Raw genomic sequence first — 13,164 nt, forward strand, 5'->3', positions numbered from 1 at the left:
GTACTTCAGGTTATTATCACTGAAACGACACACTTATTTTATGTTTTACCTGATATGCCACGTCACACAGGTGGGTTCACATTGGCATATGGAATTAAGAAAAATAATGTAGACAGTGTCAGTACAGAAAAATGTAAACAACAGATAACTTATTACAGATATTATTGCTTTTCAGAATACAACTTCATCAAATACGCTCAAAGCATTATACATAATAGAGTTTTCGTAGATAATCACAATAAACGAGAAACTAGTTATAGACCCTGAATAATCAGAAAATGCGTAATGAAATTTATTAGTCAGAACTTGAAGATTTGGATGAGATAACATAGCGGTACGTGTAAACACTGCTAAGGAGTGATGCTATATGTATAAGAAGATAAAACACACGTCACGTGTTTAAAGTCTTAATGTGTGCTTTTGCATAATTAAAGCATATTGAGGAGTTGTTTGTGCAGGTGTTGAGGTTTTATGACATGCTAGCTCATATTTAAGCATTCCATATTTTATGACCCAATGTAACCATCTCATTTTTTATATACCCAAGGCTGTGGATGTTCATTATGACTCCAAGTAAGTTCCCATGTTTTATGAACCCACAGTTGTGGGTGTTCAGTAACTATCCCCTATTTTATGACCCCAAGTAAGTTCCCAGGTTTTATGACCCCACAGTTGTGGATGTTCAGTAATCATCCCATATTTTATGACCCCAAGTAAGTTTCCAGGTTTTATGACCCCACAGTTGTGGGTGTTCAGTAATCATATACTACTCCAATCATTTAAGAATTTCTAAAACTTGTAAAATATGTAATAAAACTAGTAATTATTCTCAATTAATTTTTACAGAATGGCAGACAATGAAGAAAGTTATGCCCAGCTAGAACCCCTTTATTTGTGAAAATTATTACTTGAGGAATTATGGTGGCAAATATATGTAATGTTAAAGATCAATTTCTTCCGGGAAATACTAGATCGAAAGAGAAAGGAACCTCTATTTAAAGAATTCCACGCAATACAGAAGCTGATTAACCTGTCGGATCCAATTATTATCGACAATTTTTGTGGTTTACCCACAAAATTCGTAGAGATAATTGGACGCCGGAAACAATTTGCAGAAATTCATAATTTATCCTATCGGGAGCATCTTAGGAAGTGGACGGTGGACAATCTAATTAAAATGCTTTTACTTTCACTTTTGACAAATTTCACACGTGACTATTTAAACCAATCAAAATTTATCTTAACAAATCTTTGCAGTTCATTCGATACATACATTTAAATAATAGCTCATACATATGTCCAGAGAACATCGAAAGAAACCGCGCTAAAATCTTGATAATTTTCCACTCGCTTCAGAAACTGTCGATTGGTAAGAAATGAATTGAAACAATGAATAATTTTAATATGTATCTCATAATCACAAATTTGGATGTGAACGACCATTTACGTCATAATTTGGAACATTTAGTTCATAGTTAGTCTATAAAATGGCACAATCAACACAATCGACACCTGTTAAATGGCACAATCAACACCTGTTAAAGTTTACAGTTTTGCAGAAGATATCTGTGAACTATGTGGCTTTTCTTTTGTACAAACAATAGTTGATCCTGATGGTTTTAAAATTGTTAACAAAAAGTACACTCAAAAACTGAAATTGACTGATCAAAAAACAGAAAATGTGGTAAAAGTTTTGCCAGACTTTATTCCGTCGTCTTCTTCTAAAAATGGAATTTACCTGAAATGTAACAGAACTATTGAAAAGGTTATAAAACTTGAAGAAGAAGTATTACATATAAGAGGTGACTTAGTAACAAAACGTTAGAATGTTGGGAATACACAAATAAACATTCCATCGCCACGACAACCTGCCAATATGTATTATAAGCAATTGGTAAAACAAATATTGTCTTGCACTTGGGTTTCAAACCCACTACCTCATGTACTATAGACTATAATACTACCACATCACAGGCACTCATCTCAGATAAAAATTTTATATACCTTTATATCAAATATAAATACTAGGTACATTTTGTAAGGGATAACTATCCTGATTTATCTTTCAGGATATTGAAAGACTGGTAAAAATTGGTTTAAGTGTTCATCCCAGTACTTTGCGTAGTAAATTAGCAAGTTGGCAAGAAAATCTAGACAGTGCAATTACAGAATTGAAAGAAAAATGGCAGAATGGCGAATCTGGTCCTAAATACCAACTAGTAGGTGATAATTGGGACAAAAATATTGTACCTTCTTATAGAACAACACAGCAGAAAACTGTATCAATACATCTTTTTAATGTGATAGCAGTTGAAGATCGGATAACTCCCATAATTGAAATTCCACCAGAAATTAAATCTCCAGATCATATGACAACAGAGGATTTTATCCCTTCTATACAAGATCAACTATTACTTCGTAAAGAACTGACATTCATTATTGGAAATGCAGTTGTAGCCAATCTACCGCAGTTGAATATGTTTTCAAAGATTTATCCAAAGCATTTTCCACACAAATATTCAGATGTAGTGGGAAGAAGAACTAACCAGGTATTCATTTTTTGTTATACATGTACGTTGAACTTCAGTTTTGTTGCTTCTATTATTAAAGTTTCAGCAATGTTCCGGCATTATTCTCAATTTTATCTCAACTTGACACAATTTTTATGGTTCATTAGTTACTGGAATGTTTTGTTGTAAGTTCTCAGTTATTAAGTTAAATATTAAGTGATAGGACCACTATATTTGGTACCAGTATACATGGTATATGGAAAGTTGTAAGGACTACATGTCTTTCTGGAAGGTTTCTCTAGACTTGCCTTCATTTTCATTGATACTGTTAAGCAAATGTGATACTTATTGTCAAACTTTGACATTGCTGACTTTCAACATAAATGTGCGTATTGTTATTCTTTTACTTTTCTACATTGGCTAGAGGTATAGGGGGAGGGTTGAGATCTCATAAACATGTTTAACCCCGCCGCAATTTTGCGCCTGTCCCAAGTCAGGAGCCTCTGGCCTTTGTTAGTCTTGTATGATTTTAAATTTTAGTTTCTTGTGTATAATTCGGAGTTTAGTATGACGTCCATTATCACTGTACTATTATGCATATTTTAGGGGCCAGCTGAAGGACACCTACGGGTGCGGGAATTCTCGCTACATTGAAGACCCATTGGTTGCCTTCGGCTGTTGTTTGCTCTATGGTCGGGTGGTTGTCGCTTTGACATATTCACCATTTCCTTTCTCAATTTTATCTTGCTAAGTAAATCAATTAATAAAATGTTCTAAATGAAATTGTTTCCAGGAGTTTGTAGACATGTTTCTTATCATGAGTAATTATAAAAGTAAGAAGATGTGGTTTGATTGCCAATGAGAAAAGGAAGGAGTAAGACAACTGTCCGCAGAAGCATTATAGGTATGCATTGCCCTTCAACAATGAATGAGAAAATAATGGCTGTTTAGTCTACGATTTCACATCAAATTGTTTTATGCATAATTTCAGTATCCCTTAGGACTATTTGATTGTAACGAGACAAAGACACAAGATGTAATTAGGTTGTTACAAGATCTATCTAAGAAGTATGTTCCATACAGTGATGGAGAAGTTTCTGGAGAAGTGTTTCTTGGAGGTTAGTGTAATAATTTGAGTTACTTAATTGATATATCATATTTCTATGCTGAATGCAGTCTGAAAACTCAAATATAATAGATTCCAGCATCAGCTGCTTACACATCTTGGTTCACCCTGTGGTTAATTTTTTTATACATTAATTATACTTTTTTAAACCTTCGAGTAATGTTTCAGTTTGTAAATGTGGAAATAGTCTTTTTTTCAGTGTTTAACTGATGAATAAACATATTTCTCAAAGAACATAACACTTTATCACTGACAGCATCAATTGGAAATTTAGATCTCTGATTTCATTGTAGTATAATGAAATCAAAGATCTATACTTCAACCAGGTTGACACTGGGGCAGATCCTTTTTGTAAAATAGCATTTAAAAGTTAGCTCTTAGCTCTTACATATTTCAGGAGACAGACTAACAGATGAAAGAGTTCAGAGTGCACAAGAAGCAATGGCCAATGCTGATAATCCTTTTGACAGACTAGAAGGGTTTATATCCAAGGTTGAAGATTGGCATCGCTTAATGAACTTCTTGGAGGTATGTTCATAGCTTTAGACTTTTGAAAAAACCTGTGCACAATACCATTGAGTAGTTTGTGATAAATATATGTGTTATACAACTTTTTTTTAAAGGAATGGTCACTATTTAATGATATTTATTAAGTATAAACAGTTACCATTAAAAAATGCATTTTAAGAGTAAGAATAGCTAAATAGTACAGACTAAAGGTTACTACATGTAGTACTAAATCTTCCACAATGACATTGACACTCATAAGAAAAGACCTGACAGAATGCAACATGTCATATTTCAGGGGATTGGAACCCCCCTTTTTTTTTGGCCGATCAATGTATTTGAATGGGAGTATACAGTTGGAATCCCCCCCTTTTTTAAATGGCTGGATCTGCCCCTGCATAATTCGCAGTTGTCACTACACACAATATATAAGCAGATATAAATAACATTATCACATGTACATTTGTATTTTCTGCGTGTACATACAAACAGCTTTTCTAAGGTCAAAAACAGCATATTGCACAAAGCTTACAGCATGTTACTAAAAATAATTAACAGAAATTCACAATTTAAGCCTTTTTGAAAGGTTAAATCAACCTTGAGCACAGTCCTCACTCAGTATGCTTCTCTTTGGTTATCCACCTCATCCAACAGCTATAATTGTATGTTACCTGTTACTTTCATTATTTAGGTCATTGAGCAATATTTGAACTAGTGCTTAAGATTTTCCTTAATGAAAAATGCCTTTGTTCAGTTTTGCCAAATTGATTGTTAGTTTGTAGGAATTGGCATCATTGAAATAACTCAACTATTTTTCAAATAAGCAAATGTTGCAGCTTTCAGTTAAAACATGCTAAATGTTGTATTTTGCAGGCTATTTGTAAGTTGACATTCAGTACTTCATCAGCACAAGACCGGGGAACAGCTTATTACTACAGGAATTTGTTGAATGCAAGAAATGTTAAACATGAAGTAAAAAACTCATACAGGGCTTATAAACATCTATATTATACAATCTTTGATGCTATCTGTTGTATATTCTTTCTGAAGCAATTTAATTTGACTTCTTATGAGGATCCAATACCTTTTCCTCCGAAGTTAGCAGAATTAAAAAATGTGGAAAAAATTGAATGGGTCAACAGTGTTATTGAGAGTGTTGTGGACAAATGTTTTTTTTGAAAAAACAACGGACATTGTACAAGAGGTTAGGGATGTCCTGAATGACCGTGACCATCTTAAAAATTATTATGTGCAGAATATGTACGAAGGGCGTTTTCATTGCCACTTTTGTTTGAACACGTATGCCTTTGTAGGAACATTAAAGAAACATGAGGCAAAAAAACACAACTACAATTCCCCACCAGTTAAAAAAGACAAAAAGAAAAAAAAAGAACAACAAGACAACCTTCTTGATCATCTTTTGCTGATATTTAAACTCACAGCACTACATAAAAATTTAGATACAGCAGTAGATATGGGTGATGGTTTCAGATCTGTTCGTTCAGCAAAGTATGAGCTTCCAATTTTTAATAAGACTGGCAAAGTCAAGTACACCATAGGCTGTACACATCTGATAACAATGACATCTGGTACAATGCCCGCTGACATCACAGAAAGACTGGTAGCAAACAGGTGCATTAACTTACAAGGAGGAAAGAACAACAACATGGCTCTTGACGAGTATGTTGAACTACTGAATAGAGATAGTAAAGATGCTGCAACTGGGTGTCAAACAAAAGACAGCATTCTTTCCAAATCAAAAGAATTTCCTCATTTGATCAATTTGATTAAACATTATGATGTTATTAGTGAAATGCGCACACGAAAGGGTTTTCATCATCTTCCATCCTACCAAAAAGATGTAGAGAAGGTAGCTAAAGATTTAATTGACATAAAGGCCTTTAACAATTCACCTGGAAGGACAATAAAATGTGAAGAACTATGTATGGACAGAAATCCATACAAAAACTCTGCAAAGGATTTGTCAACCCTTATTTTCCGCCATAGGCCTAGAGTTCCTTTCAGACGGCTGAGAGATCGTCATTTTTGAACTGTAAATCTGTCATACCTGGAACATTCATCTTGTTTGTTTTTATTTGGAAGGGGGGAGATGTCTTTAAAAACACCTGTGAATTTTTTTGAAATAACTTAAATATGGCAACATTTGATTTTCTAATTTGCTTTTATTGATTTTAAAACCCCGGCCTATTAAGTTTGTATTTTGTTTTACTTTGTTAGTCTGTTTTAGTAAATGTTGTAAATTTTAACCCAATTGTCCACCAGGAATGTGAATTACTTAATCAAACATGTCAAATATTAAGCAGGTTCAAACTTAGATGTGCAACATAAGAAGGGGTGCTTCATATGGACCAATATTACCGTTCTGGAACACTAGAAATGACAATATTTTTTTCCTGTGGTGTTTTGATGTTCAGTTTAAGTTCCACATTGTATTTTTTTGACTGTGCTTATCTTTCGTCTCTTTTTGTTTGGATTGGGACTAATCGCATAATGTTCTGACACATTCAGTTATGATAAATTCAAATGCAATCAAGTAAGGAAAAACAAACAAAAAAGAATTGAGAATGCAATTAATTCACCATGTTTATTACATCATAATATAAATGTCATTAAGTTACATTAAGTTAATTTTTACATCCTCATGATTTGAAATTATATTTTTACTGCTTTAGGAACATGTATTCATTACATAAAACCGTGAGCTTAACTCAATTTATTTTACTTAAATATGGCTGTTCAATTAAAATATACATGGGACAGATGATCTACAGTACAATGTACATGTAAGGATGGCACTATACCTTTCTGTGGGTATAAAGTACATTCAAATTTAAATTTTGCATCTCTATTGATGGTTTCCCCATTTTGAAATTATTTTAACTTGCCATATACATGCATGCAATTTGATAAGACCTTGTAACAGTTGAACTAAAAAAAGTATAAAAATCATGTGTATGAAAAACAAGAGTTATTTGATACGACAGTTCACAAAGGTTGTAATATTTTTTAGCTTGATACATGTATATATTTCTCTTATCATATTTTTATATGTATGTATATATATTCTATTGTCCATGATTGCATCAAAATGTACATTGAAATAACCAAATAAACATGAATACTTCTAATTCTTATCTGTATATGTAGTCACTATATATATATATTGATGCATAAACTAGTCTATGAAGCCAAAAATAAAAAAAAAGTCTAAGTTTATTTCAACATGTTCACATTTACGAGGAAAATCCACATGAAAAAGTCTTTTTACCTCCAGAGTTGTGTAGGTCCTGTACCTTAATATATATGTAGTCGGAGTAGTCTTAGATAATGACACAGAAAAGCAGACCATGGAATTGGTTCATGTTTAGGTGGTTTTTGTGAATTCTCACAAACAGATCACAAAACAATAAATCCACTGTTGCAAGGCAAAATTTCTGTCCCTATCCAATATACCCTCCTTTTCCAGTGGCAGTCCAAATTTCTCCGACCGTCATCCCAGATGGCCTCTATTGTATCAACCTACCTATTGTATTTATTGTGAACTTGTTCTCGTCCTGAATATGCATGAAATATTTGCCACTGGACGTTAAGCAACCAACAATCAATCAATCAATAAATCCACTCACAGCTGACCTATTGGGTTTTCTTAAATACACGCATATGTATTATGAACAAGAGTGCACATGCTGAATTAATCATTGATATTATGTTGATAGTCCTAAATATAAAGCTTTATTACAACTTTCTCATAAACTCATTAACCAAGATAACTAAACATTGACCAATAAACCATGAAAATGAGGTCAAGGTCAGATGAACCATGCCAGGCAGACATTTTAACAATTCTTCCATACAAATGTACACCAAATATAGTTGCCCTATTGCTTATAGTTCAAGACAAGAGTGCACACACTGAAATGTCTCGCCTTCTTTACTAATCCTTGATATGATGTTGATAGTCCCAAGTATAAAGCTTTATTAACCAAGATAACTGAACAAAGACCAATGAAGCATGAAAATGAGGTCAAGGTCAGATGAACCATGCCAGGCAGACATTTTAACAATTCTTCCATACAAATGTACACCAAATATAGTTGCCCTATTGCTTATAGTTCAAGACAAGAGTGCACATGCTGAAATGTCTCGCCTTCTTTACTAATCCTTGATATGATGTCGATAGTCCCAAGTATAAAGCTTTATTAACCAAGATAACTGAACAAAGACCAATGAACCATGAAAATGAGGTCAAGGTCAGATAAACCATGCCAGGCACACATGTTCAGCTAACAATGCTTACATATAACAAATACAGTAGACCTATTACTTATAGTTTAAGAAAAATAGACCAAAACACAAAAACTTAACACTGAGCAATGAACCGTGAAATTGAGGTTGAGGTCAAATTACACCTGCACGACTGACATATAGTTCATAAAATATTTCCATACACCAAATAGAGTTGAGCTATGGCATTTGTATTAGATAAAAAGACCAAAACTCAAAAACTTAACTTAGACCAATCAACCATGAAAATGAGGTCAAGGTCAGATGACAGCTGCCCGCTAGACATGTACACCTTACAATCATTCCATAGAAAAATATAGTAGATATATTGCATAAAGTATGAGAAAAACAGACCAAAACACAAAAACCTAACTATAACCACTGAACCATGAAAATGAGGTCAAGATCAGATGACACCTGCCTGTTAGACATGTACACTTTACAGTCCTTCCATACACCGAATATACTAGCCCTATTGCTTATAGTATCTGAGATATGGACTTGACCACCAAAACTTAACCTTGCTCACTGATCCCTGAAATGAGGTCGAGGTCAAGTGAAAACTGTCTGACGGGCATGAGGACCTTGCAAGGTACTCGCATACCAAATGTAATTATCCTATTACTTATAATAAGAGAGAATTCAACATTACAAAAAATCTTAACCTTTTTTTCAAGTGGTCACTGAACCATAAAAATAAGGTCAAGGACATTTGACATGTGACTGACGGAAACTTCATAACATAAGGCGTCTATATACAAAGTATGAAGCATCCAGGTCTTCCGCCTTCTAAAATATAAAGCTTTTAAAAAGTTAGCTAACACCGCCGCCTGATTACTATCCCTATGTCGAGCTGTCTGCAACGAAAGTTGCAGGCTGGACAAAAAACAGAACAAAACACAAAAACTTATCACTGAGCAATGAACCGTGAAAATGAGGTCAAGGTCAAATAAAACCTAGGCCACTGACATAAAGATCATAAAATATTTTCATACACCAAATATAGTTGACCTATGGCTTATAGTATTAGATATATAGATCAAAACTCAAAAACTTAACTATAACCACTGAACCATGAAAATTAGGTCAAGGTCGGATGACACCTGTCAGTTTGACATGTACACATTACAGTCCTTCCATACACTGAATATACTAGACCTATTGCTTATAGAATATGAAATATGGACTTGACCACCAACACTTAAGCTTATTCACTGATCCATGAAATGAGGTCCAGGTCAAGTGAAAACTGTCTGAAGGGAATAAGGACCTTACAAGGTACGCACATACCAAATATAGTTATCCTGTAATCAGAGAGAATTTAACTTTACAAAAAATCTGAACAAGAAAATGAGGTCAAGGACATTGGACATGTGACTGACAAAGTTCGTAACATGAGGCATCTATATACAAAGTATGAAGAATTCAGGTATTACACCTTCTAAAATATAAAGATTTTAAGAAGTTAGCTAACCCCGCCGTGGGATCCCTATCCCTATGTCGAGCTTTTTGCAACAAAAGTTGCAGGCTCGACAAAAACTGGCGCTACCTTATTAATTTGTTACCAAGGAGCAATGAAATGAATTTCGATTTTCATCGTACCCAACCAAAATTTAGGTTCAGGTCAGGTGTATTCTACCCAATTCTTATTTAGAAATATACATGTATACATTTGGATATGTTTTCAATTTACAATCCAGTGGGGCTTGGAACACCTTTGTTTTTGTTGGACCATCATTGCATTTTAATGGGAACATATGGCTGGAACACCTTTCTCCTAGAAAGGGTGTTCCAGCCAAAAAGTAAAAAAAAATGTATAAATGCAGAAATAATAGAATATTGAGATGTGGTTTAATTGCCAATGAGAAAACTCTCCACCAGAGACCAAAAAGGTACAAGTGTTGACTGATCGGATGACTGGATGGACGGACACAAGTATACAATATAACAGTTATGTTATGAAGTGTTGACTGTTCGGATGACTGAATGGACAAACACAATAATACTAAACAATAAAATAATATGTCTATATAACAGGTAAAATGTATATAGAAAGTTACACACTAAAATTAATAAAAGTTTTATATACATGTAGTTTTATGATATAAAACTATCATGATTGATAAAGTATATGACTTATGTTTGCATTAAAAAATAAATCCAGTAATTTGTGTACAGTTTTAAGCATTAATCATAAATTGTTTATGAGATATTGCACAACATGTGACCCCCCTCCTTTTTTTTTACAAAAAAACTTAATTACCATGATTACTCCATGTACTCTAGATTAAAATTTTGAATCATCACCAAAAAGTATACAGATCTTTGGATTAATGCAATTACGAAGGGTGTGAAGTTTAAATCAATAATCAACATGATCAATAATCTTTTTTGAGATACAATACGACTTGAAAAATACCATAATTTTGACAGGCGTAGAAATATAAATGAAAAGAAACAAATTTGATCATTCTTAAAAAATGTGAAGTATACACATAATTAAACATTGTAACTGGTTTTGAACTTTTAATCATGGTCTGTCAGATCTTCAATGTCTGTATCTGATTCATACATGTGCAGGTACAATGATTTGTCATAACTAATTGTTTCACTGTCACTTGAAAGTTGTAAGTCACTTGCAAATGCTCCTGATGGTCCAAAAATACAATTCTACATTTAATTTCATGCAGTTACCACACTTGCACACCTTTTCACAAAGGTCACAACATGAATGTCTATCTGATTCCTTCTTAGCAACTTCTGAAACTTCTTTCTCCGATATAAAATTCCTGAGCAAGTTCTGTCGTCTGCATCCGTCATTTAGTTTCACGAGATCTTTCACTTCTACATCTAGAAATTTCATATGATTGTGGTTATACAAGATAAAAGTCACAGAATCACTCCCATCTCTCCCAACTCTTCCAACTTCTTGAACTAGGTCAACAATGCTTCTTGGTGGACCGTAGAATAATACTGTTTTAATGTTAACAATATCCACTCCCATTCCCAATGCACTGGTTGCAATAACAATTTTGAGGTCATGGTTAGATTTCTGCAGATCTGATAGTATAAGGCTTTTGATCTGGTCAGTAGTTTCAGAATGGTACATCTGAACATATGGTTTGAAATCTTGTATTTCAGTTGTTATAAATTTGTACAAGTTTGAAACATCTTTAATGGAATTAGCATATAATAGCATTGGTTTAATGTCCATTTTCTTCACCTTGATGGTATCAATCAACCAGCACATGGATGACTCAATCTGGCTTTCAACTTTGTTCACAACTATTTTGATGTTTGTTTTATTAGGTGATCTTGTAACTACGTACAAGTTTTCTGTTTGTAAGCAAAGTGCCTCCATCACAAGTTTTCGTATTTTTTGGTGCAGGTAGAGCCAATAGCGAGGCATCGGGAAATAAGGACCTCAACTCTCCTATGTATTTAAACCATTTTCTAAAGGCTTTTTCTTCATTTGGTTCTTCCAGTCCACCCCTTAAAGAAAATAAATGACACAAACTTCAATAAGGAATAAGAAATAATTGTAACAGAAAGCTGTTATGAAGTTTCCCAAAAACAAAGCTCCCATAATTTGTCATTCCCAAATGTCACCTGATATTGAGAAAAGTAAAGAACAAAGTGGTTGGTCGAGTAAAGTGTTATACATTAGTTATGCCTTGGGATTGACCCTGTTTGTAATTCAAATCTTTTAGCAATGACAAACAGGAATATACATGATTTAGGGGTGGGGAAATCGACCATTTCAAAGTTCGCAAAACATGAGGGGATGGGGTATATTATATGATTTGTTTTACTCACCAACCAATGAATATATGGTTTAGGGTATTGGATTTCGACTGATTACAAGTTCTCAAATAAGAGGGGGTGATCTCCAAGGACTCCCATCTATATTTCAATTGATTTATTTTATAGTCTTATACATGTTATACATGAATATATATGGTTTTGAGGAGGGGTTGTGGTGACCCCCAGGGACTCCCCTTACATTTCATTGGATTTGTTTTACTGGCCAATATATGAACATATATGGTTTAGGGTAGGGGATCTCAACTGGTTACAAGTTCTCAAACAGGAGGGGTGACCCCAATAGGGAATATTTCAAATGATTTTATTTTATTGTCTCATACATGTACATTGTTCATGTATATGTATGGTTTATGGGTGGGGATCCCAACCGTTTGAACATGTACACCTTACAGTCCTCCCATAAACCAAATATATAGATCTATAGCTTATATTATCTGAGATCTATAAGGAATTGACATAAAAAAGGTGAAAAATGCCTGACAGGCACGAAGACCTTGGGAGGTACGCACATACCAAATATAGATATCCTATATGTAAAACATGTATTAAATGGGAATAAAATGATTTGCAGAGCACAGCCTGATACAACTGCAGAGGTCAAACCTTGATACAGTCTTAATTAAGATTGTAATCAAGTTTTTGACTTAAAATAGGTTATTGACATGAACGACACAAAATGAATGTGGCTAAAGATCTTGAAATGGGATGGAATATTTGTTATTTTGCAATTGAAGATTTCTTGCTATTGCGCAATACAAATTCCTGAAATTGCACAATACTCAGTGTGCAATCGAATATCACTATCCCTTTCTCACTTTTTCTGCCAAAAAAATAGCAGACTCAACAAAATTCAGATATTTTCCTAAACTAAAGTTAATTTATAAGTAAAAA

At 33.7% G+C, this 13,164-nt stretch overlaps 2 protein-coding genes across 2 annotated transcripts; one reads left to right on the forward strand and one right to left on the reverse strand.

Annotated features, from left to right (window-relative positions):
* The first annotated feature begins 1,830 nt into the window (after nucleotides 1-1,830).
* Nucleotides 1,831-7,459, forward strand: LOC143052225 (uncharacterized). Its single transcript, XM_076225214.1, has 4 exons — nucleotides 1,831-2,549; nucleotides 3,502-3,628; nucleotides 4,034-4,164; nucleotides 5,017-7,459. Exons 1-4 carry the CDS (start codon nucleotides 2,370-2,372, stop codon nucleotides 5,320-5,322), a joined length of 744 nt encoding a protein of 247 aa, XP_076081329.1. The 5' UTR covers nucleotides 1,831-2,369; the 3' UTR covers nucleotides 5,323-7,459.
* A 2,288-nt stretch (nucleotides 7,460-9,747) lies between these two features.
* Nucleotides 9,748-11,662, reverse strand: LOC143050759 (ATP-dependent helicase wrn-1-like). The gene is made up of 2 exons (XM_076223878.1): nucleotides 11,143-11,662; nucleotides 9,748-9,752 (listed from the first exon to the last, which is right to left on the reverse strand). The coding sequence occupies exons 1-2, from the start codon at nucleotides 11,660-11,662 to the stop codon at nucleotides 9,748-9,750; spliced, it is 525 nt and encodes a 174-aa protein (XP_076079993.1).
* Nucleotides 11,663-13,164: the final 1,502 nt, after the last annotated feature.

Source organism: Mytilus galloprovincialis, chromosome 11 (genome assembly GCF_965363235.1).
Source record: "Mytilus galloprovincialis chromosome 11, xbMytGall1.hap1.1, whole genome shotgun sequence".
NCBI lineage: Eukaryota > Metazoa > Mollusca > Bivalvia > Mytilida > Mytilidae > Mytilus > Mytilus galloprovincialis.